General features: G+C 40.7%; 1 protein-coding gene across 6 annotated transcripts in view; it reads right to left on the reverse strand.

The window, feature by feature from the left end:
- Window positions 1-1,056: 1,056 nt before the first annotated feature.
- CLIP1 (CAP-Gly domain containing linker protein 1) overlaps window positions 1,057-26,858 on the reverse strand; it is a 117,063-nt gene continuing 91,261 nt past the window's right edge. For all 6 annotated transcript variants that reach the window (XM_045777814.2, XM_045777804.2, XM_045777798.2 and 3 more), the window contains 6 exons: window positions 11,900-11,952; window positions 5,881-5,998; window positions 5,650-5,800; window positions 5,007-5,056; window positions 2,979-3,103; window positions 1,057-2,691 (listed from right to left, as the gene is read on the reverse strand). In XM_045777814.2, coding sequence (XP_045633770.2) covers window positions 2,466-2,691; window positions 2,979-3,103; window positions 5,007-5,056; window positions 5,650-5,800; window positions 5,881-5,998; window positions 11,900-11,952 — 723 coding nt within the window. In that variant the 3' untranslated portion in view covers window positions 1,057-2,465. The remainder of the gene's footprint in view (window positions 2,692-2,978; window positions 3,104-5,006; window positions 5,057-5,649; window positions 5,801-5,880; window positions 5,999-11,899; window positions 11,953-26,858) is intronic.

Here is a 26,858-nt window from a genome sequence, read left to right on the forward strand (position 1 = left end):
CAATCATACGTATATACACACTTGTACTCTCAATTCCGTGATTCCACCAAAACCATTTAGATTTTAAAATAACTTGTTTCCACTCATGCAGACTGCTCCTTGCCCTTTTTCTCAATCCAGTTTTCACAGTGGTTCTCAACCTGTATCACAAATTCTTGTCACATGTGCAGGCTTTTTACGCAACTGAAAATGTATATTATTTTGGCACCATCTGTGAGAATACATGTTGAGCTCAGCAAGGCTTGTCACGAACTGTTAAATAAAGCCACAACTTAAGAGTTAAGAGGTGAAATGCCCAGGGCTAGTGAAATCCCAAACATGCGTGAGTATAAATGAGCAAGACCAGGATGATAAGCTATCCTCCTCAGACAGGATCGGGATGCTAGAAGAGGATCAACATAGGTGGTTAACTTGTATAGATACCCAATGTTTGGAAACATTGTTATACTGCCCTATAAATATTGCAGACCTTAGAGTTCTCTTTCTTTTTAGTTTTTATGGATATAATTGACACATTGTCACATTGTATTGGTTTCAGGTGTACAACATGATTTGACCTAAGTATAAATTGCAAAATGATTACCACAGTAAGTTTATAGTTTGAGTCTTTTAATCCTGTAGGACTAGTGTCAGGGTATTATTTAGGTAAAAGTAACGTTCTTGTTCAACTAATAACTCTGCTTTGGAAATATCGACCTGTTGGGGAGTCTGTAATCATAAAACAAATGTTTGGTTCAGTAATCATTTTGCTGAACATCCCAGCAACTTTCAGAGTTTCTTTCCAAAACTTCATGGATGGGTAGTTGGTGTTACCTGGTGCCATTTATGTTTGTGTCAGGTAGTACAGTGTGATACAGCATGGATGATACGCTTAGTATTTCCTTTATGTTAAGTGGGTCATAGGATGCTTTGAGATGGGAGACACATTGATTTCTTAAAAGCTGTTCATCAACAAGACTGCAGTAGAAATTTCTATTTGGATATATAGTGCTTGCTCATTTAAAGAAAAAACATTATGACAAATAAACCTGAGAATAATATCAGTTTACTACCAACTGGCAAAAAAGAAGAACCATTTATTAAAGTAGATACAGAACACTTGTTTGCTCAAATTTTAATACTGCTTTACATTTTGTTTGTGAAACACTTCCTATTATGTTTATAACCAAAAATTTCAACCATTACAGGTTTTTCACTTGTCAGACACACATCTGATAATCTTGAAGGGAAAAATACATCAAAGGCATATATACAATTATAGAAGTTCTTATTATACATGGAGCATGGAAGATACATTTATTACTTTTTACATATCCTAGAAGACATTCAAATGAAGATAATAGATTCAAACTGGTTGATAAACTTCTGATGGTTGAGGTCCTTCATTTTATTTTTTGTGATAAGAAAATCCAAAATTATTAACGTTGAATTTCTCATCATACATTCATCTAAAAACACAGTAAAAAAACTTGTAAAGGTTGTAGATTGGTTAATTTAGGTGTTTTATAGTGGCTTATTATCTAGTTAATTGACTGCTGGGGATATCTGCTGAAGAAACAAATTTGTAGAAGATTCTCCCAGTTATTTATATCTGATAAAGAAACAAAATGAGAACAGAAAAAATAGTTGCAAAGCCATGTGATGTTATATTCTGGCCTAGTCCATCACGTCTTGATGTGTTTTCTTTTTCATAAAGGTAAAAAATCTGAAAAGAAAGACATTGTGTTTTTTCCCAAAATATAGATTTTTAAAAAATATATACATATAATATATAGAAGCTGAAATAATCAAAACCAACAAAGAAAACACCACAGCAGAGTGAGTAGGTGCAGCATAGAGATTATCAAATGTCCCCACAGCAGTTCGGGGCTTCCCCCTCCCTTTACCTCTTTCATGATTTTATAATCACACCTAAGTATTATCAAGCCTGAAATAAAGGCACTACTGACATCAGGTAGTGCAAAGAGCTCAGATACTTCTTTAAGAATAAAATACTTTAAATGAGTAGATGAAAATGCAAAATGGCACATTTTCCCAACTCATTCCAGTGTCAAAGCTTAACCAAAACATCTAAATATACAAACGCAGCCTGGAAAAATTTTAGTGCAAATATGAAAAGTAACAGCATAATTTAAAGTTACTTAAATAAGGTATTGTGAGGGTAGGGATTGTTCTAGGAGATTTTCCTCGAGACAGTAAATGTAATGGCATCTGGTGCAATGTCTCGTTAGAACTTTTAAAAATCAAGAAGACAAAATTAGAGGTGAAAATTCACCTACTATTTATTATTTTAAATTATAAGGGGAAACTAAAAGGGTGATTTATTGAAGCTCAAAATATTTTCTTAAATTTGTTGATGGGGTCAAAAATAACGTGAGTTCTCCGGAAGTCTGCACACACGATGCTGGTGTTCCGTCGCCTACATGCTAGTGCGTCTGATGAGCCCGGCACGGCTGGGGGTCCCATCAGAATGTCTCGTCGTCATTGCAGTGGGTGGCCCAGTGCCCGAACACCTCACAGATTTCACAGTACGGGCGCTCCTCGCTCCGACTGCCGTGGTGTGTGGAGTGGGGAGGGTCCTCCGACGCCTGCGCCTGGGTGGGGCAGTCCTCTGTGTCGTGGAGGTCAAAGCAGTCACATATGTCACAGAAGAGGCGAGGTTTCTTCTTGGACTGTTTCTCCTGGTCGTCACTAAAAATGTTAACATGTATAATCAGAAACTCATCTCTATCAGATGAAATTCAAGAGGCAGTATCACTCTCAAAGAACAAAAACTAATCAAGCACTAACTATGGCTAAGTCTGGGAGCCTCAAGTATACGTTCTACAGTCCACATTTTAAATTTTCACACTGAACCATTTATAGTGTTATATCACTCTTGCCAGATTTATGGAAATCGATTTATGGGCAAGGCAATTGTTTCTTCCTTTATTTAGGCGGAACAAAGGTTCTGATCAGTATTGCTTAATATAAAATACCTGTCGTAACTGTTTAAGTCATCACCATTCCCATTAAGGGCTGCTTCTGACATCATCTCCACCTTCATCTTGAGGTCTTGATTCTTCCTCTGAAGGTCCACGATTACCGAATTTAGGAAATCAATCTGATTTGTCCGGGAAAAAAAAGAAACAAATGTATAAAATGTCTAAATGTATGCTTGGAGTATCAAAAACGTCATGAAAGTATACTTTCACACTATGGCTGCAAAATGTGCTGGGCATCACAGGAGGGGCAAATAGTGGCCATTATGGAGCCCACGTTTAAACGTTTTATATGTACACACAAACCTATATAAAACTCTACAAAAAGCATAACCAGTTAATTGGTTAAGCTCTAGAACAAATCGAGAACTTTTATGCTTTGTAGATCTGAACAAGTTCATGGAAATTCCCCTCCGACCGCCGCTTAACATCTACTGACTGGTCAGAGTGGGACAGTCAATACATGTTATCTTCAGAGGAAATGAAGGTGTTTCAAAGAGAAGGCTCAAGCTCCCTTTCAGCTGAGGAGACAGTGGCACATGGCGACAGGGCAGTGTTCAGGTACCACACGTACAAGGAGCACCTGTGCTAAGATTCACTGAGCAGTGGGACAATGAGGTGACCATTAGGAGGAGACATTCCTGTCCTAACGTCTCCTTTCAAACCACGGGCACTTCAATTTAAAAACAAAATGTTTTTTCCCTCTTATATAATATATAATAAAAAGGTCCAACTTCTCTATCCACTGAATAAATCCTACTTTATAATACTAAAAATGATATATTTCACTTTTTAAAGAAGTATTTGGCCTTATTCTCCTGCCAGCGCAAGTTCTGAAACAAAGTTAGCAAGCACTAGCTTCAGGAATCTCTGCAGGGGACCCCTTCCAACACTGAAGGGAGGTGTACATTTTCTAAGACTTTATCCTGTTAGGAGCTACACTGCAGGAAGAAGAAAAAGCCATAAAATGGATGTAAGTATAGTGGGAAACCACACACACACACACCCCACCCTCCCCCACACACGAGCACATATTAGGAAACATAAAACAAACCATTTGCTGATTGGAAGACAGTGTTGGCAGCGGCAGATGAAACAGAAGCAGAGAGAGGAAAGGGGAGAAGAAAAAACGGTTAATTGAGTCTACGCTTCTCAGACGCACAGACTAAGCAGACAACACTATCCAAGGTGAGTTAGTACATCTGTTGAACCCTTTCATGTCTTTCGAAGGAGATGTTGGATAACTAAAACTGCAGACTCACTAAATCTCTCTTTATTTAAACGTGATGGTTTGTGTACCTTTGAGTTTTGAACAGAATATAACCAAACTGTACTTTTAAAGTTGAAGATGGACATTAGTTGTTTATGTGCAATTATATTTCCAAATACAGAACAGTTGGCCTCCATATAATCCCATTTTTAGAACTAAGGCTGTTTTGATAATTTTGGCTTTAGGGAAACAGTTTTCAAGAACTCTGTCTTTTTAAGGTCAAGAGGAGCAGGGAATCTTTTGACAGAGCAATTCTACTTCTAGGAATCTGTCCTAAAGAAATACTAGTACATCTGCAAAATGATAGATGTTCAAGATAATTCATTATAGCATTGTTCCTAATACACCTGAAAGATCAGAAACATCCCAAAGGTCATATCAACTGACAAGGAACTGATTAAATCACAGAACATCCACATAAGGGAATACTATACGGCTACTAAAAAGATGAGATATGCCGCCATTTGTGTCAAAAAGGAGAGGAAAAGACAACTAGTTTTGGTTTTTATATACAGGTTTTTAAACCTCAGAAGGATTTTTTAGAAAGGTACCAATAAGAATGATTACCTGTTTGATGGCTTGGGAACTGAGCAGACGAGAGACGGTGTGTGGAGGGAGATTTTCTACTGTATGCATTATTAATATTATTTATTGTTTAGACCATATGAACATATTGCCTCTTCAAAAGGTTAAATGATCTTTTAAAACAGTGAGTAAGCCAAGCAAAAAAAAAAAAAAAAAAAAAGGAATATTACCTGACTCTCCTGGGCTCTTTCATCCTCTTCTGCCTGAGTATCAGTATTACCTTAATTAAAAAAAAAATGGACAGGGATTCACAAAACTTGCCATCTTTTTTCCTGGGTTACTGCAACCAATAGGCCAGCGTCAGACACATATTTTCACGTGGAATTCCCAAATGTGTTCTCTGGGAACAGTGCATGGGTTCCTGTCCGGCATCTGGGGCCCTGAGGGACGTACACACACACTGGCCCTCCCCCGCTCATGTGCTCCCTCGGGGCTGGCCCACTGCTGCGGAGAATGCCCGTCACACCCACCTGGAACTCCAAGCAGCAAAGCCAGCTATCACTTGCTCACAAAGGGACCTCTGCTCCCCGGGATGGCGGTGCGCTTTCAGAGCCCACAGCTGCTACTGGGAGGGCAGCTGTCACTTAAGTCTCCTACTGCTGCCAAGACTCCAGAAGGGGGCATACCAGCACAGCCCTGTGCAGAGGACCTGGGTCATGACTGGCCCTTATCTGATTCGGTGGTGGGAGAGCCAAAGGTAGGTGGGCCAGTCGGGCAGCACAACAGCTGCCTTCCAGGGACATCTCACTAACAATAGCTCCTCTGCAGGGAACGGCGGTGTTAGAAAGAAGCACCACGGGGCCATCACTATACCTGAGGAGCTGCCGAGCTGCCTCCTGTTTTCTTTGAGTTGAAGCTCCAAGTTCTTTACCTGGAGTTCAAGCTTCGCCTTATCAGACTCCAGAGACTGAACGACCGAATGCAAGGACTTGGCGGAGGCGCTCTCTCCCCTGAGCACTGTGACCTGAAACGCAGCGGGTTAGCTTAGGCTCGAGGTTGCAACAGAAGGAGGCAGCGGGAACGTCCCCTCAGATGGTACTCTACCTCATTTCTCAGTTTTTCCAGCTCTGCATCCTTTTCGGTGAGTAAGGCACTAGTAATACTGATGGATTTCTGCAAGGAAGCTTTTTCTTCATCTGCGTCTTTTATTAACTTGGATTCTCTAAAAGACCAAAGAGTTAAAAAAAAAAAATTCCAGAAATCAACCGAGAGAGTGGTGAGCATACAACAGCCCTAGAACGAACACGCAATTAACTTGAGTTAACGTAAAGAAAAAAGTATCACGGGGAAGTTTTAAAGGGGGCTAAGGCTATTATGCTTGCAAAATTTTATGTGAAATGTTACTCACTGTGAGGGAGAACAAGTTTACCTATGCATAGACATGCCAGACTCTGCATATCATTGTATCCATTTGAATTTAAAGAAACAAGTTAATAACTTTGGAAGAGGAAGAATTAACAAAACAAGACTGTAACCCCCAAAGAATTCTTTTAAAATCTACAACCCGCCCAACTGAATTCTGTTACTTCTTGAATAAATTATTACCAAGCAATAACAACAATTAAAATACGCACATGCAAAGCGAGTATACACGGATGTCATGCAGAGCAGTTTTATGCTGGAGGTATCGATTGGTTCTCACTAATTTCAGTAACTTTTAGCAACTTTCGAGAATGTGTTTTTGAGATCTCGTGGGCCAAAACAGTAGCAAAGGTTATTACTACTATTCACACTGAAGGATTATGACTTTTCATCCATAGTATCTGGAAAGGACATTACGTTGCTCAAAGAAATTAAAGGTAATGACATAAAGACTGGAACAGAAATGTTAAAATGGATTTCCAGGTGTAGAACGAAAGTATGGGGCGGGGGGGGGTGTCTAGAGGGAGGACATCAGAGCGCTTGGTTTATGTTATCAGCCTGACTCAGCATTTGGTTGTCAGCAGAGGGAGTGGAACCAGGCTTTAATGAGAGGGAAACATTTATCCCAGAGTCAAGGGTGGAAAAAGGAAGGGGAAGATGAAGGGAAGACAGGGACGGAGGGCAAAGACACAATAGATACAACCCAGAAGGGCAGGCTACTGTGTGTTTATGTGTGTGTGTATTTATATTTTTGTTGTAAAAATTATATGCACCCAAAAGTGCCACGGTCATGAAAGACGAGGAAAGACTGAGGAACTGTCACAGACTGAAGGACCCTGCAGAGGCATGACCATTAAATGCAAGGTGGTTTCCTAGGCTGAATCCCAGAAGAGGAAAAAGACATTAATGGGAAAACTGGGGAAATCAGAATAAAGTCTAGAGTCTAGCTAAGCAAACTGCACCAACGTTACTTTCTCAGTTTTGAGAAATGTACCAAGGAGTGTACGATGGGCTTATCAGGGGACACAGGGTGAAGGGTACGTTCTGCCTCTGCTATAAATCTAAAACTCTTCTGTAAATCTAAAATTTTAAAATAAAAAGGTTTTAAAAATCACATGAAGTGTGAAACAAGAGGGAAAAAGTCCTTGTATCACAAAAATATTTTGGGAAAAACACGACTGGAAAAAAAAAAACGTCCTAGCTAGCCTCAGACCATCCAACCTACGACACTGCATTAATGTAGGTGGTCATCAGTGAGAGTTCGAAACTTCAACAACATGCAGCCAGACTGCTCCCGGTCCTAGAAGAAGGAACTGAGTGAATGCGGAGCAGGTCATGGTTCAGTCTGTTTTAGAACCGACTGGAAGAATTGGAAACTGAGGCCCAGGTTAGAAATGGCAGAATGTATGTCTGGTTAGTGAGACCCAAGATATCCGGCACACGAATTACAGAATTCTCATGATTTATGGTAAATTGAAATTCTACACAAAGATGAAAATATAAGTGTTGTATTTATCTCGTTGTGTGGCTTACACTTACACTCCAGAAGGATAAGTAGTAAGAAAAGAATCTGAGACTTACAGAAATTTCTTGAATTCAACACCCAAGCATGATATGAACACTGGAGAGGGGGGTGGGTATTGGTGCTGTGAAATCACTAAGTGAACAACACCCTGCTAGGAAATAGGATCTTGTTTAGGTTAAAACAAAGCAAAGATTTTAATGGAAGGAATAGACAGGCACTTCTTCCACCTAGAAAGTAAATATCTGATGTTATCTGAAGTTATCAAAAAAAAATCCGGGGCTCCTTAAGTCTCAATTAAACTTATTTGGTAGTTTATTCTATTGTAAAAATATTTCAAGAGTTTCACTTGTTATAAACCCAAGTCAAATTTGAAAAATGTAGTTTTACCAGGATTTGGGGGTTACTGAACAGAGTTAAGTTCTTCTATAATCAGAACTAGAATTAGGCAGCCAAAATCTTGTAGGGTCTTTGTGTCAGGGAGGGAGAGAGACACCACCAGCTGGCAGAAGGGAAAAGGTACGGGAACCTTTGCTTAACACATACACACAAACCCCTGAGGGAGGCTGCTTTCTAAGGAAGATGGCAAGCAGAACGTTTCTTGTGCAGGTTATCGAAAGACACATGGTTAAGAAAGGGATCTGCCTCGTGATTTATATATCAAATGACAGGACAAATAGCCTCTGTGGCATATTTCATTGCTGGTTTCCTAGGCTATTTCTAAGCCCTAATCCCACTGTGCAAACCAAGAGGGACTAATTTAAACCACTTATGCCAACATTACAGATATCTGAGTCACAAACCACACTGCCGGGGGCGGGGGGCCCTGTTACCTGGAAGCCATGCTGGCCAGAGTGACTTGGTGTTACTGAAAGTATCAAGAAGGGAAGATAAACATGATATGAAAGAACAGCCATGGGGGCCAGAAATCTTTCCCCTAAGGGGAACATATTACCCAGATTCTTTCCTTACTACTTACTTAAGAAATAAATTCTAGTAATGAAGCAAATACCTTAAAGTGTTACTGGGCAAGCTTTAGAAATGCAAGATAACAAGAACCAAATATTAGAAACATGAAGAGAAATGCAGGTACAGTAAGGAGAGCTAAATTTGCGCTGAAGCTCTTTGCTGTATATAGGTAGAAAAACGGCGTGTGTGTGGTGTGTGGTGTGTGTGTACTGCTGAGAATATTTTACAAAACAAAAGCAAGACACAGAGGGACAAAGGCAGCCAAAAATATATACAACATTTGTTTTACTAAAAATATATGAAATTTATTTATTATAACGTGGATAGACTTTCTTTAGTCTTACCATTAAAGACACACAGATAGAGCAAAGGAAGCAGGAGTAGGGAAGGGAAAAGAGAGGGTGAAATGAGCATTGGTAAGTAGCGCAGGCTCGAGACAGTCAGACAGTCAGCAACCCACAGTGAGCTTAATGAGCTGAAGAAGCACAGGACCGCTTCAGACTCGGTATCGTAGACGGTATCGCCAACCAGTTTCCATTCCTGACATTGATCCTGCATTGACACTAACCGCATTAATTCTGACTCCAGAGTCCATGTCTGAGATTTGGGCTCTCAAGGCCCTGCAGTGACACCACAAAGCCTAGAGAAGGGAGGGAAGCCAAACATGCTCCCAAATCTGCTGTAGGCTTCAGTGGACGGAGGAGGCCGCTTCTCTACTTCCGTCAGGCAGAGCAATTCAAGGATGGCTCTGCTCTGCCAGGTTTCTTGGAGCCCGTTTTGAAAGAGGTCTGCCTAACTTGGAAACCAGTTTCCAAAATAATGATTACATGCTAAAGTTAGGAGAAAAACCTTTACTACATGTTGCTTGCAATTCAATGTTCAGATACCAAAAGACTGTAGCAAATACAGGACAATGCTACCACTGAATAGTAAGTAGTTTGTGCCTAGAGGTCAGGAATAAGTTCTGCACTTCAGTATAATCACCTTGTGAACGACACAATTAGATACTACTGTGACTGTGTTCAGTTATCACTTCTCAATGAAACTCTTGACTAAGATCTCAGTTCTTGCATGAACAACTACATTGCAAATACCTTTATGATTTAAGTAGTTTCCAGCCTTTTAAATTAAGAGCATAACAAATCCTTCTCAGTACACGATGCTCAATTTACTGAACTATCACACGCACAGACCTACATATGAATCCATCATCAAACCGGCTTTTAGAGGGCATTGAAGGGCCCAAATTATTAGCTAAAGTATATTTGCATTCAGATTTCAGACATAATGTTCCACGAGGACTAAACTGACAAAATAACAGTGCTAAGTAGGAGAAGCTAGGTTTTTAAAATTTTCACTTTCAGAAAAAATAACCACCTCTATCTGCATTTATTGACATAGAGTCATTTTCAGGAGACGGTCTCCTAAACTTATCCAGGGCTTAAAATGGGAGCAAAGTTGGTGAAATAAGAAGTGGCCTCAACAAGCACCCAAACTTGTTCCATCTTTTTAAGTCGAGAAAAAAGTCACACGCCTGATCACATTTTCAAAGGCATGTAATTTAAAGTCACATGGTAAAGACTAAGAAAACATAACAGCTTTACTCTAAAAAAAAAAAAGATTTAAGAGTAATAATAAATAAATGTACAGTGAGAAAAGAGCCCGCATCATAAAAATCTGAAGCCCTCGGTCTTAGGCCTGCATCTAAGTTCTTGGCCAAGTTGCCTAACATTCTGGGCTTTTCGTTTCATTCATCCTTTGTAAATGCAAGCCCCACCATTTATTTCACTGGGTCGTTCTGAGATGAAGTTTGTGAATTATGAACACAAAGGGATAATGCCAGTACTTGCTTAATTACACCAGCCCATTTTCATATGCTCTCTGACCAGAATGACACAGGAATAAACCCTATTAACTTTTTCACACCCCCCTGATAACTGCATAGGGAGGTTCTCTTTAGAGAAACAGAGCCTTATCTACGTAAAATCAAATAACCGGAGCCCCCCCCCCCCCCGCCCTGCCGCCACCGCACGCCCCCACACCCCGGGCAGAGCTGTGGCTGTCTGCACACAGGTGCCGGGGAAGGCATGGCAGACCAGTCACCACAGCTCATGGCCGCCTGGAGGACAGCTGGCTGGACTGGGGTGGGGGCGCTGATGAAACGTGCGCGGGTTCTGGTGTGAAACTTGACAGAAGAACGAATGTAAGTATTTCTTAATTTAAAAAAGAAAGGAGGAAAGGCACCCCTGGACCGAGGCCTAACGTCCTTTGGAATGCAGCTTGTGGATCCCACTATCTTTGTGGGCTGAATAGAGCCTCAGTTCCTAGGCAACCGCCATGTTGGCGGGAGGAAACGCTGCCAGGGTAAAACACGCAAGTCAGCGGTGAGGGGAACTTCCTCCGCCCTGACAAGAAAGAATAAAATACTGTGCAACAGCAGGGATGAATTCTTGATTAAGACATTCTTAAGGAGTTATTTTAAGTTTCGTTTTCATTAAGAAAAAAAAAAGTGTGTCCCCAGTGCGCTGCCCATCTCCTCAGTACCGCACAGGCTGCGGTCGTCAGCAAGGGCACACGCCGACTGCATGGTGTGCAGCGTAAGGCGCAGAACTTCTCTAGACACAAACTGCACATTTAAAAGAGCAGAGACTGTCAGGATATAGAAGCATCAGGCTTCTCAACGGTTATTTCTCTGGGCCGGTTCATCCTTACTCAAAAGTGCTGGAAGGTTTCCATTTCAGTATCATTTGATTACCATGAGAGAATAACAATAACAACGCTCTTTTTTTGAAAAATAGAAACATTCAAGTTGACGCTAGCACATTATTATTGAAAAGTTAAAATTTTTATATAATGCAATCAGTATTTATATGCCGATCAATTACTCTGTGCAAAACTACAGCATTTTTAGCTCCTGAAAATGAGGACGTAACAGCAGTATAACGAGACAATCTGATCTTTGAACACTTCTGACTAAATGCAACTGAAGGCGGCTTAAAAGTTAACCTATTCTTTGTCTTGGTAATTAATACTGTAACTTTTGCAAATACATTTTCATCACTTATCAATCACGAGCACCAAACTACCACAATCCAATTTTCTGAATATAAGAAGGTGGCATGTTTTCCACAAGTCACCGTAGGCATCATGTTCTGACATTTTCCTAATTAAACACATACACGCAACAGTAAACACAAAAAGAAAGCCTACCTCTTTTTCATTTCTAACAACTGATTATTGAGCACAGATCTCTCCTCTTCTAGCTGGAAAAAAACACACACAAAAAAGTTCAGTTCGTTACAGAAGTCCACAGACAGACCTAGTTCTCATTCCACGTGTCCCATTCCCAGGCTCCGGGGCAGCTAAAGCCATGGGCCTTCCTCACTGGCAATGAAAGAAAGAGCAGAGCATCATGTACAGTTGTTAATTTACAAATCATTTGTGACCCGAATGACTCCCCTTCCTCAGTACAGGCTGTATGTTCAACATTCAATAAATGTTTCATTCATTTCTTAAATGAATGAGTGAAAGCTTCACTGTTAACATTCTGGCTCCTTCACTGTAGTCACACAGATCAAGGGTCGCTAACTCATGGGGGGTTAGGAACAAGCTGTTTACTCCACATGGGCCTCATTTCATGCCTTCCACATTCCAGGCATTGGTTTCTCACCTATAAAACAAGAAAGTTAGAAGAGAATTTCCAGTGGCCCTTTAGTTCTAAAATTCTATTATTCTATGAAGGATGAAAAACAAAAGATTCAGTTAGTTAATCCTGGGAGAGAAGACTCACCCCCCACCCCCTGATCTGTACTACACAGAGTTTACTATATTGAAACAGCAATTTCAACTCACAGTTAATAAAACTAAGGGGTGAGGGGCTGGGTGACTCAGTCGGTTAAGCGTCTGACTTCGGCTCAGGGTTTTGGGATGGAGTCCATGTTGTTGGGCTCCCTGCTCAGTGGGAAGCCTGCTTCTCCCTCTTTTGCTCCCCCTGCTTGTGTTTTCTCCACCAACCCACCTCAAGTAAATAAATAAATAAAAATCTTAAAAAAAAAAAAAAAAAAAAAAAAACCTAAGGGGTGAGATACACTCCTTTGTGTGTTTTTTGGTTGTTTTTTTCCTAAATCAAAGGATAACACCAAAGACTATGGAATGGTTTCTAACAGCCCAGAATTCATTATTCATTCATTCATTCATTCATTCATTCATTCATTCATTTTTTTCTTTTCTGGTTGTTCATTCTAGAATTTTTTTTTTTTGATGTAGTGTTCCATGATTCATTATTTGCATATAACACCCAGTGCACCATGAAATATGGGCCCTCCTTAATACCCATCACTGGCCTATCCCAGTCTGCTACCCCCTCCCCTCTGAAGCCCTCAGTTTGTTTCCCAGAGTCCACAGTCTCTCATGGTTCATTCCCCCTTCTGTTTACCCCCCGTTCATTCTTCCCTTCCTTCTCCTACCAATCTTCCTGCTATTTCTTATGTTCCATAAATGAGTGAAACCATATGATAATTGTCTTTCTCTGCTTGACTTACTTCACTTAGCATATCTCCTCCAGTCCCATCCATGTTGCTGCAAATGTTGGGTAATCGTTCTTTCTGATGGCTGAGTAATATTCCATTGTATATATGGACCACATCTTAATCCAGTCATCTGTTGAAGGGCATCTCGGCTCCTTCCACAATTTAGCTATTGTGGACAATGCTGCTATGAACATTGGGGTGCATATGGCCTTTCTCTTCACTACATCTGTATCTTTGGGGTAAATACCCAGTAGCCAACAGCCCAGAATTTAAGCTACTAGCTCACTGTATACAGCTATGGTCTTATTTCCGATTTTGTATCAATTATGCATATGCTTTGCTATGAGGTCGTCATACCTTTAAAGTTCTTAAATATACATAAACGTGTGTTTTGAACATAAAATTATATTTAGCACAAAATCTATTGAGATAAAACATTCAGTTTTTTCAATGTAAACTCTGCTTCCCTCGTCCACTAAAGATGTATGTTTTTGCTGCATGAGTAATTCACAAAAAATATTTAGAAATTTTTAAAGAGTGAAAAGAAGGAAAAAGGGTGGGAGACAAACCTTAAAAACTAAAATAAGAGGGAGAACATCTGGAGAGTGGGATGTGGAGGGGCTTTTTTTTTTCTTTACGCCCTTTTATACAGTTTATATTTATTTTTTAAACAAGGAAGCTGTTTTATAATTAAAAGTAGGTACTGAGAAGTACCTACAATGAAGATAAATGGATAAAGGCAGATGATTCACAACAGAGAAAATACAAATTATTAATAAACATGGAAAAAAATCATCTAACACTTTAAAGAATAAGTATGCAGAGATTCTCCCTTTCTTGGAGGGTGCTTTGTGCCTGAATTTCCACGAAACAGAAATGTGGAATACTTATGCTATGGATTTCTTTACAGGAAACATTTTTTCCTTCTTCTGCTCCAGGACCCAATCCAGGTTGACAAGCTCAGTTAGTAGCTATATTTCTTTAATCTAATTCCTCACTGTTCCCTAATTTTTTGTGACCTTGACATTTTTGAGGCACACAGGCCAACAAACACAATATCAGTTTGGATTCATAAGACCACGCACTTTTTGGCAGGAACACCACAGGGCTGATCTGTGTCATCCTCAATGGGGACCAAGGGGCACACGGTGCTGTTTTTTGGTGAGGGGAACTTTGATCATTTGGTTGAGGAAGCATCTTCCATGCTTCTCCATCATAAAAGTATTATTTTTTTCTTTGTAATTAATATGTATTTTGTGAAGAGATACTTCGAAAATGTGCAAGCATCCTGCTCCTCAGCAAAATGTCAACCCATTTCTTTTAGCACCAACTGGTGATTCTTCTCTAAATAAAGTACTACCATCATGGTTACCCAATGGTGATTCCCTAATTCCATCATTTCACCTATTTATTAGTTGTCATTTCACCATAAGAAAGGGTCTTCGTCTTTCCTCCATTCATTTATTTATATCTATCTGTTTCCATGATATATCATGGTTTCTAAGGTTATTCAATAGGCTATGCTCCATCACTAATCAATATTTCTTTTGATGTTCAAATTATCTCAGATTTGGCCAGTGGGAACCCCTTTAACATGATTATGATATGCATCTGACTAATCTCCAGTACTCTTTAAGCACTTCCTTGCTTCCTGGTATACAAGATATTCCAGGCTCATCTTGTACTCTCTCTGCCCCAGCCCTGGAATCAGCCATTTCTCTATGAATCTTTTAAATGCAGAAGTACATTTAGGGGCACCTGGGTAGCGCAGTCGTTAAGCGTCTGCCTTCGGCTCAGGGCGTGATCCCGGCCTTCCGGGATCGAGTCCCACATCGGGCTCCTCCGCTGGGAGCCTGTGTCTTCCTCTCCCACTCCCCCTGCTGTGTTCCCTCTCTCGCTGGCTGTCTCTCTGTCACATAAATAAATAAAATCTTAAAAAAAAAAAAAAGAAGTACACTTAAACCCAAAATCTAGGTGCTAAGTGTATTCACTCATATTGGAGTGTTGTTGGTTCTAAGCCCTGTCAGTGGACTTGATCAAAATTTAAAACTGCTGGTCTTCAAAAGATACTGTTAAGAAAGTATAAAGACAAGCCACAGACTCGGAAAACACTTGCAAAACACAACCTGATAAAGAACCTGTATCCAGAACTTACTAACAACACTCACAACTCAATACTATGCAAACAACCAAATTTAAAAATGGGCAAAAGAGGGGCACCTGGGTGGCACAGTCAGTTGAGTGTCCGACTCTTGGTTTCAGCTTGGGTCATGATCTCGGGGTCCTGGGATCGAGCCCTGCATCACGCTCCACGTTCAGCGTGGAGTCAGCTTGGGACTCTCTCTCTTGCTGCCCCTCCCCCCCAAACGCTCTCTCTCCAATAAATCTTTTTTTTTTAAAAATGGACAAAAGATCTGAATAGACACTTGACCAAAGAAGAGATTAAAACGCCAATAAGGACATGAAAAGATGCTCAACATCATTAGTCAACAGGGAAATGCAAATGAGAACATTTGAAGTACTTGTGTTACAATTTCTAGTTTCATTCCATTGTGGTCAGAAAACATACTTCACATGATTTCAATCCTTTTAAATTCATTGAGGGGCGCCTGGGTGGTGCAGTCATTAAGCGTCTGCCTTCGGCTCAGGGCGTGATCCCGGCGTTATGGGATCGAGCCCCACATCAGGCTCCTCCACTGGGAGCCTGCTTCTTCCTCTCCCACTCCCCCTGCTTGTGTTCCCTCTCTCGCTGGCTGTCTCTATCTCTGTCAAATAAATAAAGAAAATCTTTAAAAACAAATAAATAAATTCATTGAGACTATTTTATGGTCTGTCCTGGAGAATGTTCCATTGTGCACCTGAGAAGAATATGTGTTCTGCTCCCGCTGGGTGGAGTGCTCTACAGATGACTGTTAGGTCTAGCGGATTCGTAGTGTTGTTCAAGTCTTTATCTCCTGTTGATCTTTTCTCTAATTGTTCTATTAGTGAGCTAGAGTATTGAAGTTTGAAGTGTCTATTATTGTTGAATTGTCTATTTCTTCCTTTAATTATATTTTTAGCGTTTTAAAGATTTTTATTTTGTTAGTTGAGAGCGAGCAAGTGAAAGAGAATACAACCAGGGGGAGGGGCAAAGGGAGAGGGAGAAGCAGGCTTCCCCTTGAGAAGGGAGCCTGACACAAGAGTGGATCCCAGGACCCCAGGATCACAACCCGAGCCGAAGGCAGATGCCTAACTGACTGAGCCGCCCAGGCGTCCTATTTCTTCCTTTAATTCTATCCATTTTTGCTTTGCATATTTTGGAGCTCTATTATTAGGTGCATATATATTTATAATTGTTATATTTTCTTAATTTTTTATCATTATAAAATGTCTTTCTCTGTCTCTAGTAACAATTTTTGTCTTAAAAGCCTATTTGGTCTGATATTAGTATAGCCATTCCAACTTGCTTTTGGTTACTGTTGGCAGGGAATATCTTACTCCATCTTTTTACTGTGAAACCATTTGTGTCTTTGAATCTAAGCTGTGCCTCTTACAAATAGCATATAGTTAGATCATTATTTAAAAAATTCATTCTGCCAACCTCTGCCAACACTCTTTTAATCAGTGTTTAATCCATTCTCATTTAATGTTATTATGGGTAAATTACAAACTTTTTTCAATTAATTAATCCTACGTTTTAGAGAGTTTTAGGTTCATAGCAAAACTGAACAGAAAGCACAGACATTTCTCAGACACTCCCTGTCCCCACACATGCACATCCTCCCACACTATTAACATCCCACACGACAATAATACATTTGTTACAAGCACTAAGCCTACACTGACACATCATTATCACCCAAAGTTCATAGTTCACATTAGGTTCACTCTTGGTAGTGTACATTCTAGGAGCTTTAATGAATGTATAAAGACACGTTTCCACCATTACAGTATAACCAAAATAGTGTCACTACCCTAAAAATCCTTGGTACTATCCCTATTCATCAGTTCTTCCCCCCTTTACCCCTCCCACACCACTATCTTTTTCTCATCTCCATAGTTTTGCCTTTTCCAGAATGTTGTATCTTTGGAACCATAGGGTATGTAGCTTTTTCAAATTGGCTTCTTTCAGTCAGTAATATACATTTAATGTTTCTCCATGTGGCTTCATGGCATGACAGACCACTTCTTTTTGGTGCTGAATAATATTCCATCATCTGGATGACCACAGTCTATTCACTCACCTACTGAGGGACATCTTGGTTGTTTCCAAGTTTTGGCAACTGTGAATAAATCTACTATAAACACCCACGCACAGGCTTTTGCGTGGATTTAAGTTTTTAGTTCATTTGGGTAAATACCAAGGAGCACAACTGCTGGATCTTATGGTAAGAGTATGTTTAGTTTTGTTAGAAACTCCTGAAGTGTCTCCCAAAGCAGCTGTACCATTTTGGATTGCCACCAGCAATGAATGAGAGCTCCTGTTCCTCCATAATTTCACCAGCATTTGTGTTGCCAAATGTTTTAGATTTTGGCCATTCTGATAGTTGTATCGTATCATCTCATTGTTGATTCACAATTCCCTAATGACATGATGTTCAGCTACTTTTCATATGCTAATTGCCATCTACATATCTTTTTTGGGGAGGTGTTTATTTAGGACTTTGGTCCATTTTGTAATTGGGTTATTGATTTTCTTATTGTTGAGTTTTAAGAGTTCTTTGTCTATTTTGAGTAACAGTCCTTAATCCGATGTATCCTTCGTAAATATTTTTTCTAAGTCTGGCTTGTCTTCTCATCCTCTTTTCACATTGTCTTTCACAGAACAGAAGTTTTTAATTTTAATAAAGTTCAGCTTATCAATTCTTTTTTGTGGATCATGTCTTTGGCGGTCTTGTTCCTAAAAAGTCACCACTGTACCCAAGGTCATTTAGGTTTTCCCTGATCTTATTTCCTAGGAGTTTTATAGTTGTGCATTTTACATTTAGGTTTATGATCCACTGCAATGTAGTTTTCATAAAGGATGTAATATTTGTGTCTAGATACACTTTTCTGCTTATGGATGTCCACTTGTTACAGCACTATCTCTTGAAAAAACAATCTTTGCTCCATTGTATTGCCTTTCCTCCTTTGTCAAAAATCAGTTGCCTGTATTTATGTAAGTCTATTTCTGAGCACTGCTCTATTATTTTCTCAATCCCACACTGTACTGATTACTATAGCTTTATACTAAGTCTTGAAGTCAGGCAGTGTCAATCCTTCAACTTCGTTGCTCTTCCTCAATATTCAGTTGGTTATTTCACCTCTTCGTATAAACTACAGAATCGGTTCTCAATATCCACAAAATAACTTGCTGGGATTTTGATTGAAATTTTGTTAAATCTATAGATCGTGTTGGGAAGAGCCAACTTTTTAAAAGATTTTATTTATTCGACAGATAGGAAGGGAGAGAGAGCACACAGGGGGAGCAGCAGAGGGAGAATCAGACTCTAAACTGAGGAGGGAGATATGGGGCTGATATCAGGAGGAGCCTGATATGGGGCTCGATCCCAGGACCCTGGGGGATCATGACCTGAGCCAGAGGCAGATGCTTTAACCGCACGAACCACCCAGGAGCCCCAAGAGCCAACATCTTGACAATATTGAGTCTATCTATGTACATGGACTATCTCTCCATTTATTTAGTTCTTCTTTGATTTTGTTCATCACAGTTTTGTAGTTTTTCCTTAGATGCTGTACATATTTTGTTAAGTTTACCTAAGTATTTCATTTTGGGGGGTGTTTATATAAATGGTATTATGTTTACAACTTCAAATTCCACTTGTTCATTGTTGGTATATAAAACAGTGATTTGACTTTTGTATATTAAACCTCGTATCCTGAAAATCTGTTGTAACCACAAAATATATATATATTAATATATTTGTATTTTCAAATACACATACACATAGATATGATGGTTCTTTGCCAAGAATGCTGTTGATTCTTAGGGCGGGGGACTGTGACTGAGTGAGGCCAATACATAAGAAGTAGCTCTTTACACAGTGACGCACGTGTCAACTTAGTCTCTAATTTTTATTCCTGGTTGCTTTCTTCCACTTTCTTTCCACTCTATCACCTCATGTATTGTTAGTCAATATTCTCTCTGTATATCTATGTTTTTCTCCTTTTTCTTTCCTTTTTTCTTTTTATCTTGCAAATGTTTTAAACTCACATTCATTAAACGATCAAAATTAACATCACCAATAAATGGGATAAAGCAACATCGCATGCCTCTTGGAAGGATACATCAATTATCTTCTTGCTAAAAATGCATAACCATCATGAGTAAACATCACACAAACCCAAAATGAAGGCTTTTATACAACATCATTGGCCTGTTCTTTAAAAAAAAAAAAAAGTCAAGTCATAAAAAACAAAGAAAGGCAGAAGCATTCCAGATAAAGAAAATGAAATGAAAGAAAAAGAAAATGAAAGTCAGTGAATAAAATGCATGATCCTGGACTGGATCCTGAACCAGATGGGGGGTAGGGAGGGAATAAAGGACATTTACTGGGACAACTGCCTAAACAGGAATATGGCCTGTACATTAAATAACAGTGTTAAAAATTCCTGAATTTGGTAACTGCGCTACAGTTCGGTAAAAACAAGTCCTTAGAGTATATGAGTATTCTGTGTTCTCCTTTTATAACTTTTTGCAGTTTGAAATAATTCCCAAATAAAGTTAAAACATGACTCTATTCTGTATCTGTAGCTCCCTGAGCCGTTAGCTTAGTTGTCTATTTACTTGCATTTAGTTCTCACACCAGTACTAGTCCTTTTGCCGTAATTTCTCTTCAGCTAAAGCCTGAATTTTGATTCATGGCCAGATTTTATCAGCAGACAGCTTACTTTCCAGAAGGACTCACAGATGCTACAGCTTTTAAGTTCTTTCATGATGCTTTTTCAAATGTTTTTTTGAAACATCTGCCTGTCTTCTTATCTGTGTAAGAACTGCTAGGATAGGACACTCCTGTCTTATTTTCTGTCCCTTAGAACGTTGGGAACAGTGTGGCACAGTTTTCTGCCATTGAATGTGGCCACAGTGGGTTGGTTTTATTTATTTATTTATTTTTTACCTTTTTATAAGGAATATGCCTTTTCTCCCTGGGCAGAATTATCTCTATATTTCTGAATTTCATTAATAACCAGCGTATGTTTTGGTGTCAATTGCTTTGGGCCAATATCCTCCTCCACCAGCACCAGCCCTGGGTTCCCGGAGCTTCCAAACGATCTACCAAGTCCATCCTGGATGAAGACTCGGTTCCCCACTTGAGGGAAATGTCCTTATTTTATCCCCTAACATTTTCTTCTGTTGCATATACTGAATTCCTGACTTCAGAGATGCCAACTATACTCGTTGGGATTATCTCAGTCCTCCACAGCTACTATCTTCCTCTAATTCTCCAGTGTCTTTGTTTCCCTCTTTATTATGACTAGCAAAGGCCTTTCCTTCAGATGTTTAGAAATATTCATTAATGTTCAATCGCTGTTTCTGATTTATTGAGCAGTCCTGACACGGTGCTGTTTCGGTCTTCACTCAGTACCTTAACTCTTCACTTCTTCCGTTCCACTTGTGTCATTTTTATCATCTCTTTGAACCCTTGTTTTATTTAAGTCACCGAAGTTTTTATATAACGCAAAGCAATATTCCACTTTGGGTATGCTTCCTTATGGCCTGATTTCCTCATTTCTTTGGATTCCTATGATCCTTTTTTTTTTTCTTCTGTTGGTACATTCAAGGGTTCCTCTTACTATGCGCAGCTCTACCTAGACCTTCTGTTTGTTCACATGTGATATAAATTCATTTTCCCTGATACCCATCCTACTTTATCTGCAACCTCTAATCTTCATCTCCAGGGTGTGATGGGAAAATTGGGCAACGTCGCCTGTACATTTCTGTAGCCGGAGGGCCACAGGCAAGGCTGGAGAGAGTGCTTTAAGGGAATGTACACAATCTGTTGGCGGTCTCTTTCGTGGATTTTTCCTTTAGTGCCCCCCTCTGAACAACAGTAATCCTATTCCTGTGGGAACAAGTCTCCAGGCTTCAGCCTCAGGCAGATACTACAAAATTGTCTTTTTCAACATCTAGTCTCACCTCCTCTGCTGCCTTCCCTTCCTAGAGATGGGAAAGCAGCCTCATTTATGGCTGGAGGTGGTTACATGACACTAGTACAGAGATAGGAATTTTCCTCTCCAAATTAAAAGACAAAACCATGTTAAGAGAAGGCCTTTCTGCCTCTCCCCACTTTGTCCCTCCCCCACTCCCTCCTGGAAAGTTTTGCAATGCCTGGAGGTACAAGAGCCCTGGTGACCAAGTGGATGACATGTACATGCTAAGGGTAGCAGCAGAATAGACAGGAAGGGCAGGGCTCCCTGCGGACATTCTTGAGTAGAGGACTCACCTGGACTGCCCACCTGTGGAGTTATCATCATTTGCTAGGAAACCCCCCCCCCCAATCCTTTTACTTAAGCCAATCTTTGTTGACTAGCTATGGAAAATGACAACCAGCAGTCCTTCCTGCCGCTGGTAGAATCCTGAGATGGTCAGAGAGGGCTTCTAGCCTCAAAGATTCTTCTGTGACTTTTCCTCCAGGCTGACTATTCAACCTAATTTTCCCTAAACTGGGTTTGGCACGAAGATGAGGAGAAGCAAAGCAAAAATTCTCAGGATTTTGGGGCACCTGTATGGCTCGGTTGGTTGAGCATTCAACTCTTGATTTTGGCTTAGGTCATGATCTCAAGGTTGTGGGATCAAGCCCGCGTCAGGCTCTGCGCTGGGCATGGGGCCTGCTTGGGATTCTCTCTCTCCCTCTCTTTCTGCCCCTCCACTCCTCGTCTCTCTCTCCTTTTTTCCCTCTCACTCCCTCCCTCTCTCTCAAAAAAAAAAAAAAATCTGAGGATTTTGCTACACAGTTTTCTGTTCTCTTACCACTGGGAATGGTGTCAACAGAGTCAAGCGACAATTATGTTCCTTTTCTTGGTTGTCAATTTTAATGTTTACAGCATGAAGCCGATTGGCTTTGCTGGGTTTTCCTGGAGACATTTTTTTTTTAAATAATCAGAAGAGTGTGTTCACTTCATTAGGTATTGAGAGAGAAAGAGTCTATGATCAGTTTCACTAAGCCCTACTTACCCAGAAGTCTCCAAGCCCAGATTAAAATTACAATGGCTAATGTACACACTGTTTTCCAAAATAAACTATGACAAGCTAAACACAGTGTTGCCTTGGGGCACCTGGAGGGCTCAGTTGGTAGAACATGCGACTCTTGATCTTGGGGCCATGAGTTAGATCCCCATGCTGGGTAGTGGAGTTTACTTAAAAATAGTGTTCCCTTTCTAAACATTCACATCTGCGAATCCAGGCTTATTTAATCCAGGCTTAATAATTGCAGGCAATTATTCATAAATCAATCTAGATGGTAACCCCAATTTTTTGTAGCCTGCATTTGCTGTAGCCTCTGTCAGAAAGAAGTCTTGATAAAGTACAGTTAGTGAGATCTAATCCCTGTCCAGTTTCTACAAACAAACTGTAACCTAATTTTGCAAATAATGGCAAGAGGGATGGGGGGGAGAAATCAACACTGTTCCCATAGTGACAGCTCAGGGTATCTGCAATCCTTACAAGGGGGAATACATGGGAGGTTTGGAAATGATGTATCAGACATTTCAAAGGTAACTACTTCAGGTAACTATTTCTATAGAAGAACTCACATTATTATGATTATTTTTAGTATTCTCCATGACATGAAGTAATGCTCTGTATCATTTCCATTAATCTTGAAATTACATGACCCTGCCTCATTTTGCACTGTATGCTTCCACTATCCACGGAAGGCACGTGCCCCGCGCATGTGGTGATCAGGCTTCTGGCAACCACAGCTCTCTATGACAAAGCTATGACACTGCAAGTAACTGAAAGCACATAAAAAATTAGAACGAGTAGTCAAGGTTTCTGCATTCTGAGGGCCTGGCTAAAAACGAGGTATGCATTTAATCACTCACTCATTCATTCGAACCTACATACCATGCACTGAATCCCACCATCTCACAGCCTGTGTGGGGAGAAGCATCAGAAACAGCCACAACACAGCGTTGTGCGTGTGACAGAAAACTGGAGACTGCTACCTGAACACCGAGTGGGAAGCAGCGAGCCCTGAGGCTGGAGGAGACGTTCCCCACGTGGGGCCGGGGAGGGGGGGGGCAAAGAGCTGTCCAAGTGGACATTTGAACGGCAGCTGACCAGGTGTGGCAGGAGAAACAGGAGCCAACAGCGTGGAAGGTGTCAAAAGAGGAAAGTCAAGAATGTAGGCGGTGGCGCCAAATGCTCACAGAGGACAGAAAGGAAGCCACGCACTTGCGCAATCACTAGGTAAGTGATGAGTCAAGCAACAGTCATTTCACTAGCGCGCTGGCCGTGGCGAGACGCAGACTGACTGCAAGGCATTGGGACGAAAATGGGGGGTGAAATTAAAGGCAGAAAATATTACTCCTTTTAAAAGTTTGGAAGTAAAGAAAAGAAGATCGGGCTCTAAGTGTGAATAGTAGGGCAAGATTTAGAACCACTTTTAAGGGGCCCCTGGTGGCACAGTTGAGTGACCGACTCTTGGTTTTAACTCAGGTCGTGATCTCAGGGTTGTGAGACGGAGCCCCATGTGGGGCTCTGCGCTTGGCGGGGAGTCTGCCTGAGATTCTCTCTCTCCCTCTTCCTCTGCCCCTCCTCCTGCCACACCCACGTGCCCTCTTAAATCAATCTAAAAAAAAAAAAAAAAAAGGACCGCTTTTAAGAGAATGAGAAGGATTTCCCAACCCACAGAGGATCCAAAGTGGCAACTGGACTTTGCGGCCACCAGCAGGGGACGCAGACAGACTGCAGGAGGGACAGTGACAGTCTGAATGGAGAAAGGAGACCTCAAACACCCAAAGCAGATGCATGAACAAAATGTGGCACCTGCATCCACAGACACCATTCAGCCCCGACACCTGCTACAGCACGATGACCCTGAAAAGAGGACGCGGAGTGAAAGAAGCCAGCCACAGTGATCACGTGCTTTATGAGTCCACTGATACAAAACATCCAGAATGGGCAAATCCATAGAGATAAAAAATAGATCAGTGGTTGCCAGGGTCAGGAGGAGGGAGTGATGGGAAGTGACTGCTTCAATGGGGAAGGGGTCTCCTTTTGGGGTGATGAAAATGTTCTGGAACTAGACAGAGGTGATGACCGCACCGCATGGTGAACGTACCAAATGCCACTGAATTATACACTGTAAAATGGCTAAAACAGTAAAGTTTGTTACACGTATTTATACACACACACACACACACACACACACACACACACACACACCCTGAAGCAGCATGAAACCAGTCAGGCCATCAGGCAAGAAAGTGAAGGTGAAAGCCAACAGTCAGCAGCAATTATATAATTAATTATGACAACCTTCATAATCGTCAGTTACCAAGAAGAGGTGAGTTATGTTAACCATGAGCCTGAACAATATGAAACTGCAAACAAGCAATTTCATACGGTTCAATCTAATATGTTCCTTTTTTTTTTTTTTTTAAAGATTTTATTTATTTATTCGACAGAGATAGAGACAGCCAGTGAGAGAGGGAACACAAGCAGGGGGAATGAGCAGGCTCATAGTGGAGGAGCCTGATGTGGGGCTCGATCCCAGAACGCTGGGATCACGCCCTGAGCCGAAGGCAGACGCTTAACCGCTGTGCCACCCAGGTGCCCCTAATATGTTCCTTTTTCAAAGACAGGGCACTCTGTGACAGTCCATAAGGATTTCTGCCACTGTTGATGCCAGATACATCAAGCCTCTCACAATCCCAATGATCCTGATTTTTGCCCCCTCCCAAATAAGTACCCCACTTGGGAAAGGCAACTTCCACAATTTCCTCTGGAAAGGAGAATGTCTGATAGGGAGAGCAGATAAAAAAGAATGCACACACACGGGTTCTGTTTCTGGCTTTGCCAGCTCTGTTCCAGGGGACTAGGAACAAACAGAGGAGTCCTTCCAACTCCAAGATACAATACTTCTTCACAGGGTCGCACGATGCCCACTAGTCGATCACATCAAATGAGAAGTCCTATCAAAAAGTGCAAACTAACATCACTCCCCAACTTTGACCAGCCAGTCCTGCTCATTATCAGCCCTCCTAACCTCAGAATATCCTCCATCTTTTTAAATTGATAAAGAGAGAGTAGATTCTACAAAATCACTGTCTCAGGGAAGCACGGATTCTTTTGTTTTGATAAATGACCTCACATTCAACTGACAAACAGGAAATCGAACAGCCCTCATCACAAAGGAAGTAATCCCAGTGAGATGCTGAAGACGCGGGACAGATTCTGGGATGTCTTGGGCTTTCTAAGCAAAAAAAAAAAAAAAGAGGCAAAAAAGGAAAAAACAATAAATTGAGAGTGCATTTCTACAGCATTGCTTGACCCCCCCCCCACCACATTCCTAGCTCACAAGTTTTTCTTTCTTTCTTTTTTACCCATAACAATAATTATGAAGTAAGTAGAAGTCAGTTTTAGTCTCCACATAGGACAGGAGCAGGCAACAGGCCCCCGAGTTAGTCTGACGTGAGTGCAGGTCTCGGCTTCACTGCCTAGGTGTGTGTTCTTAGCAAACTGGTCCACCTCCGAGCCTCAGCTTGTCTACAAAATAACTTTCCTATCTCAGAGGTACGTTGTGATGACTGTGAAACAGACAAAGCCATCAGCTCAATAAATGTTCAGTGAATTACGATGCTGCTAAATAAAGGAACCCGGATAGAACTCAGGTCCTGGGTCAATATTTAACCCATGCCTGTCGGCCTCCTGTCCACTGTCTTAAGTTTAGAATGCAATGTTCCTGTAGTAATACAATTAGAACTCTTTCTTTTTTCTGAAAGCAGGGTTTCTGCCAAACATCGTGGCTCTATAGTATATTTCTAAACATAGTTGATCAATAACTTGGCTTGACTACAGTAAGTAATAAAGTGAAATCTGTAATTTTACGGAAGTAAGCAGCACTCTAGATTCCTGGAGATTATACAGTAAGAGTAACAGAGCCAGTGAATTAATCAGTCTTCTGTAGACTAAGGCTGCTCCTAAATTATTTTAGATGGGTGATCCTCTCCATTTTTTTGAAATAAAAAACACAGACACTGTATATATAGGTGTGTGTGTATGTATATAAATATATTTACATTTGTATTTATTTATTTCAAGGACAGAATCACCCATAATCCTCCTTGGTAATCAATATCATTGTTAACAACCTCTACCATTGAAGCCTATTAGTTCATGCCCATTTATTTCTCTTCTGAGTAAAACACAGAACTACGAAGGGCCTAACAACCTGTCCTTTAAAGTGAAGTCACTTTTCTTAGTTGGTCCTTGCATACGCTGTTCCGTAACACCCTTCAAAGTCACAGACTTTCAAATTTTTAGTGACAAAACCTTTTCAAAAGGAAGGCGATTCAAATGCCAACACGAAAAAGGGAAGAGCACGGGAGGGAGGGAGGCCTGCAAAGCTCTGCCCAAGGAAGCATGATGCCTCCTTCCACTGCTTTCCGGTTCTGAGTGACAGAGGCAAGAAATGTAATCAGTAGTCCAGTCAAGG

The sequence above is a fragment of the Ursus americanus genome, chromosome 30 (genome assembly GCF_024610735.1).
Source record: "Ursus americanus isolate L20-20 chromosome 30, mUrsAme1.1.p, whole genome shotgun sequence".
NCBI lineage: Eukaryota > Metazoa > Chordata > Mammalia > Carnivora > Ursidae > Ursus > Ursus americanus.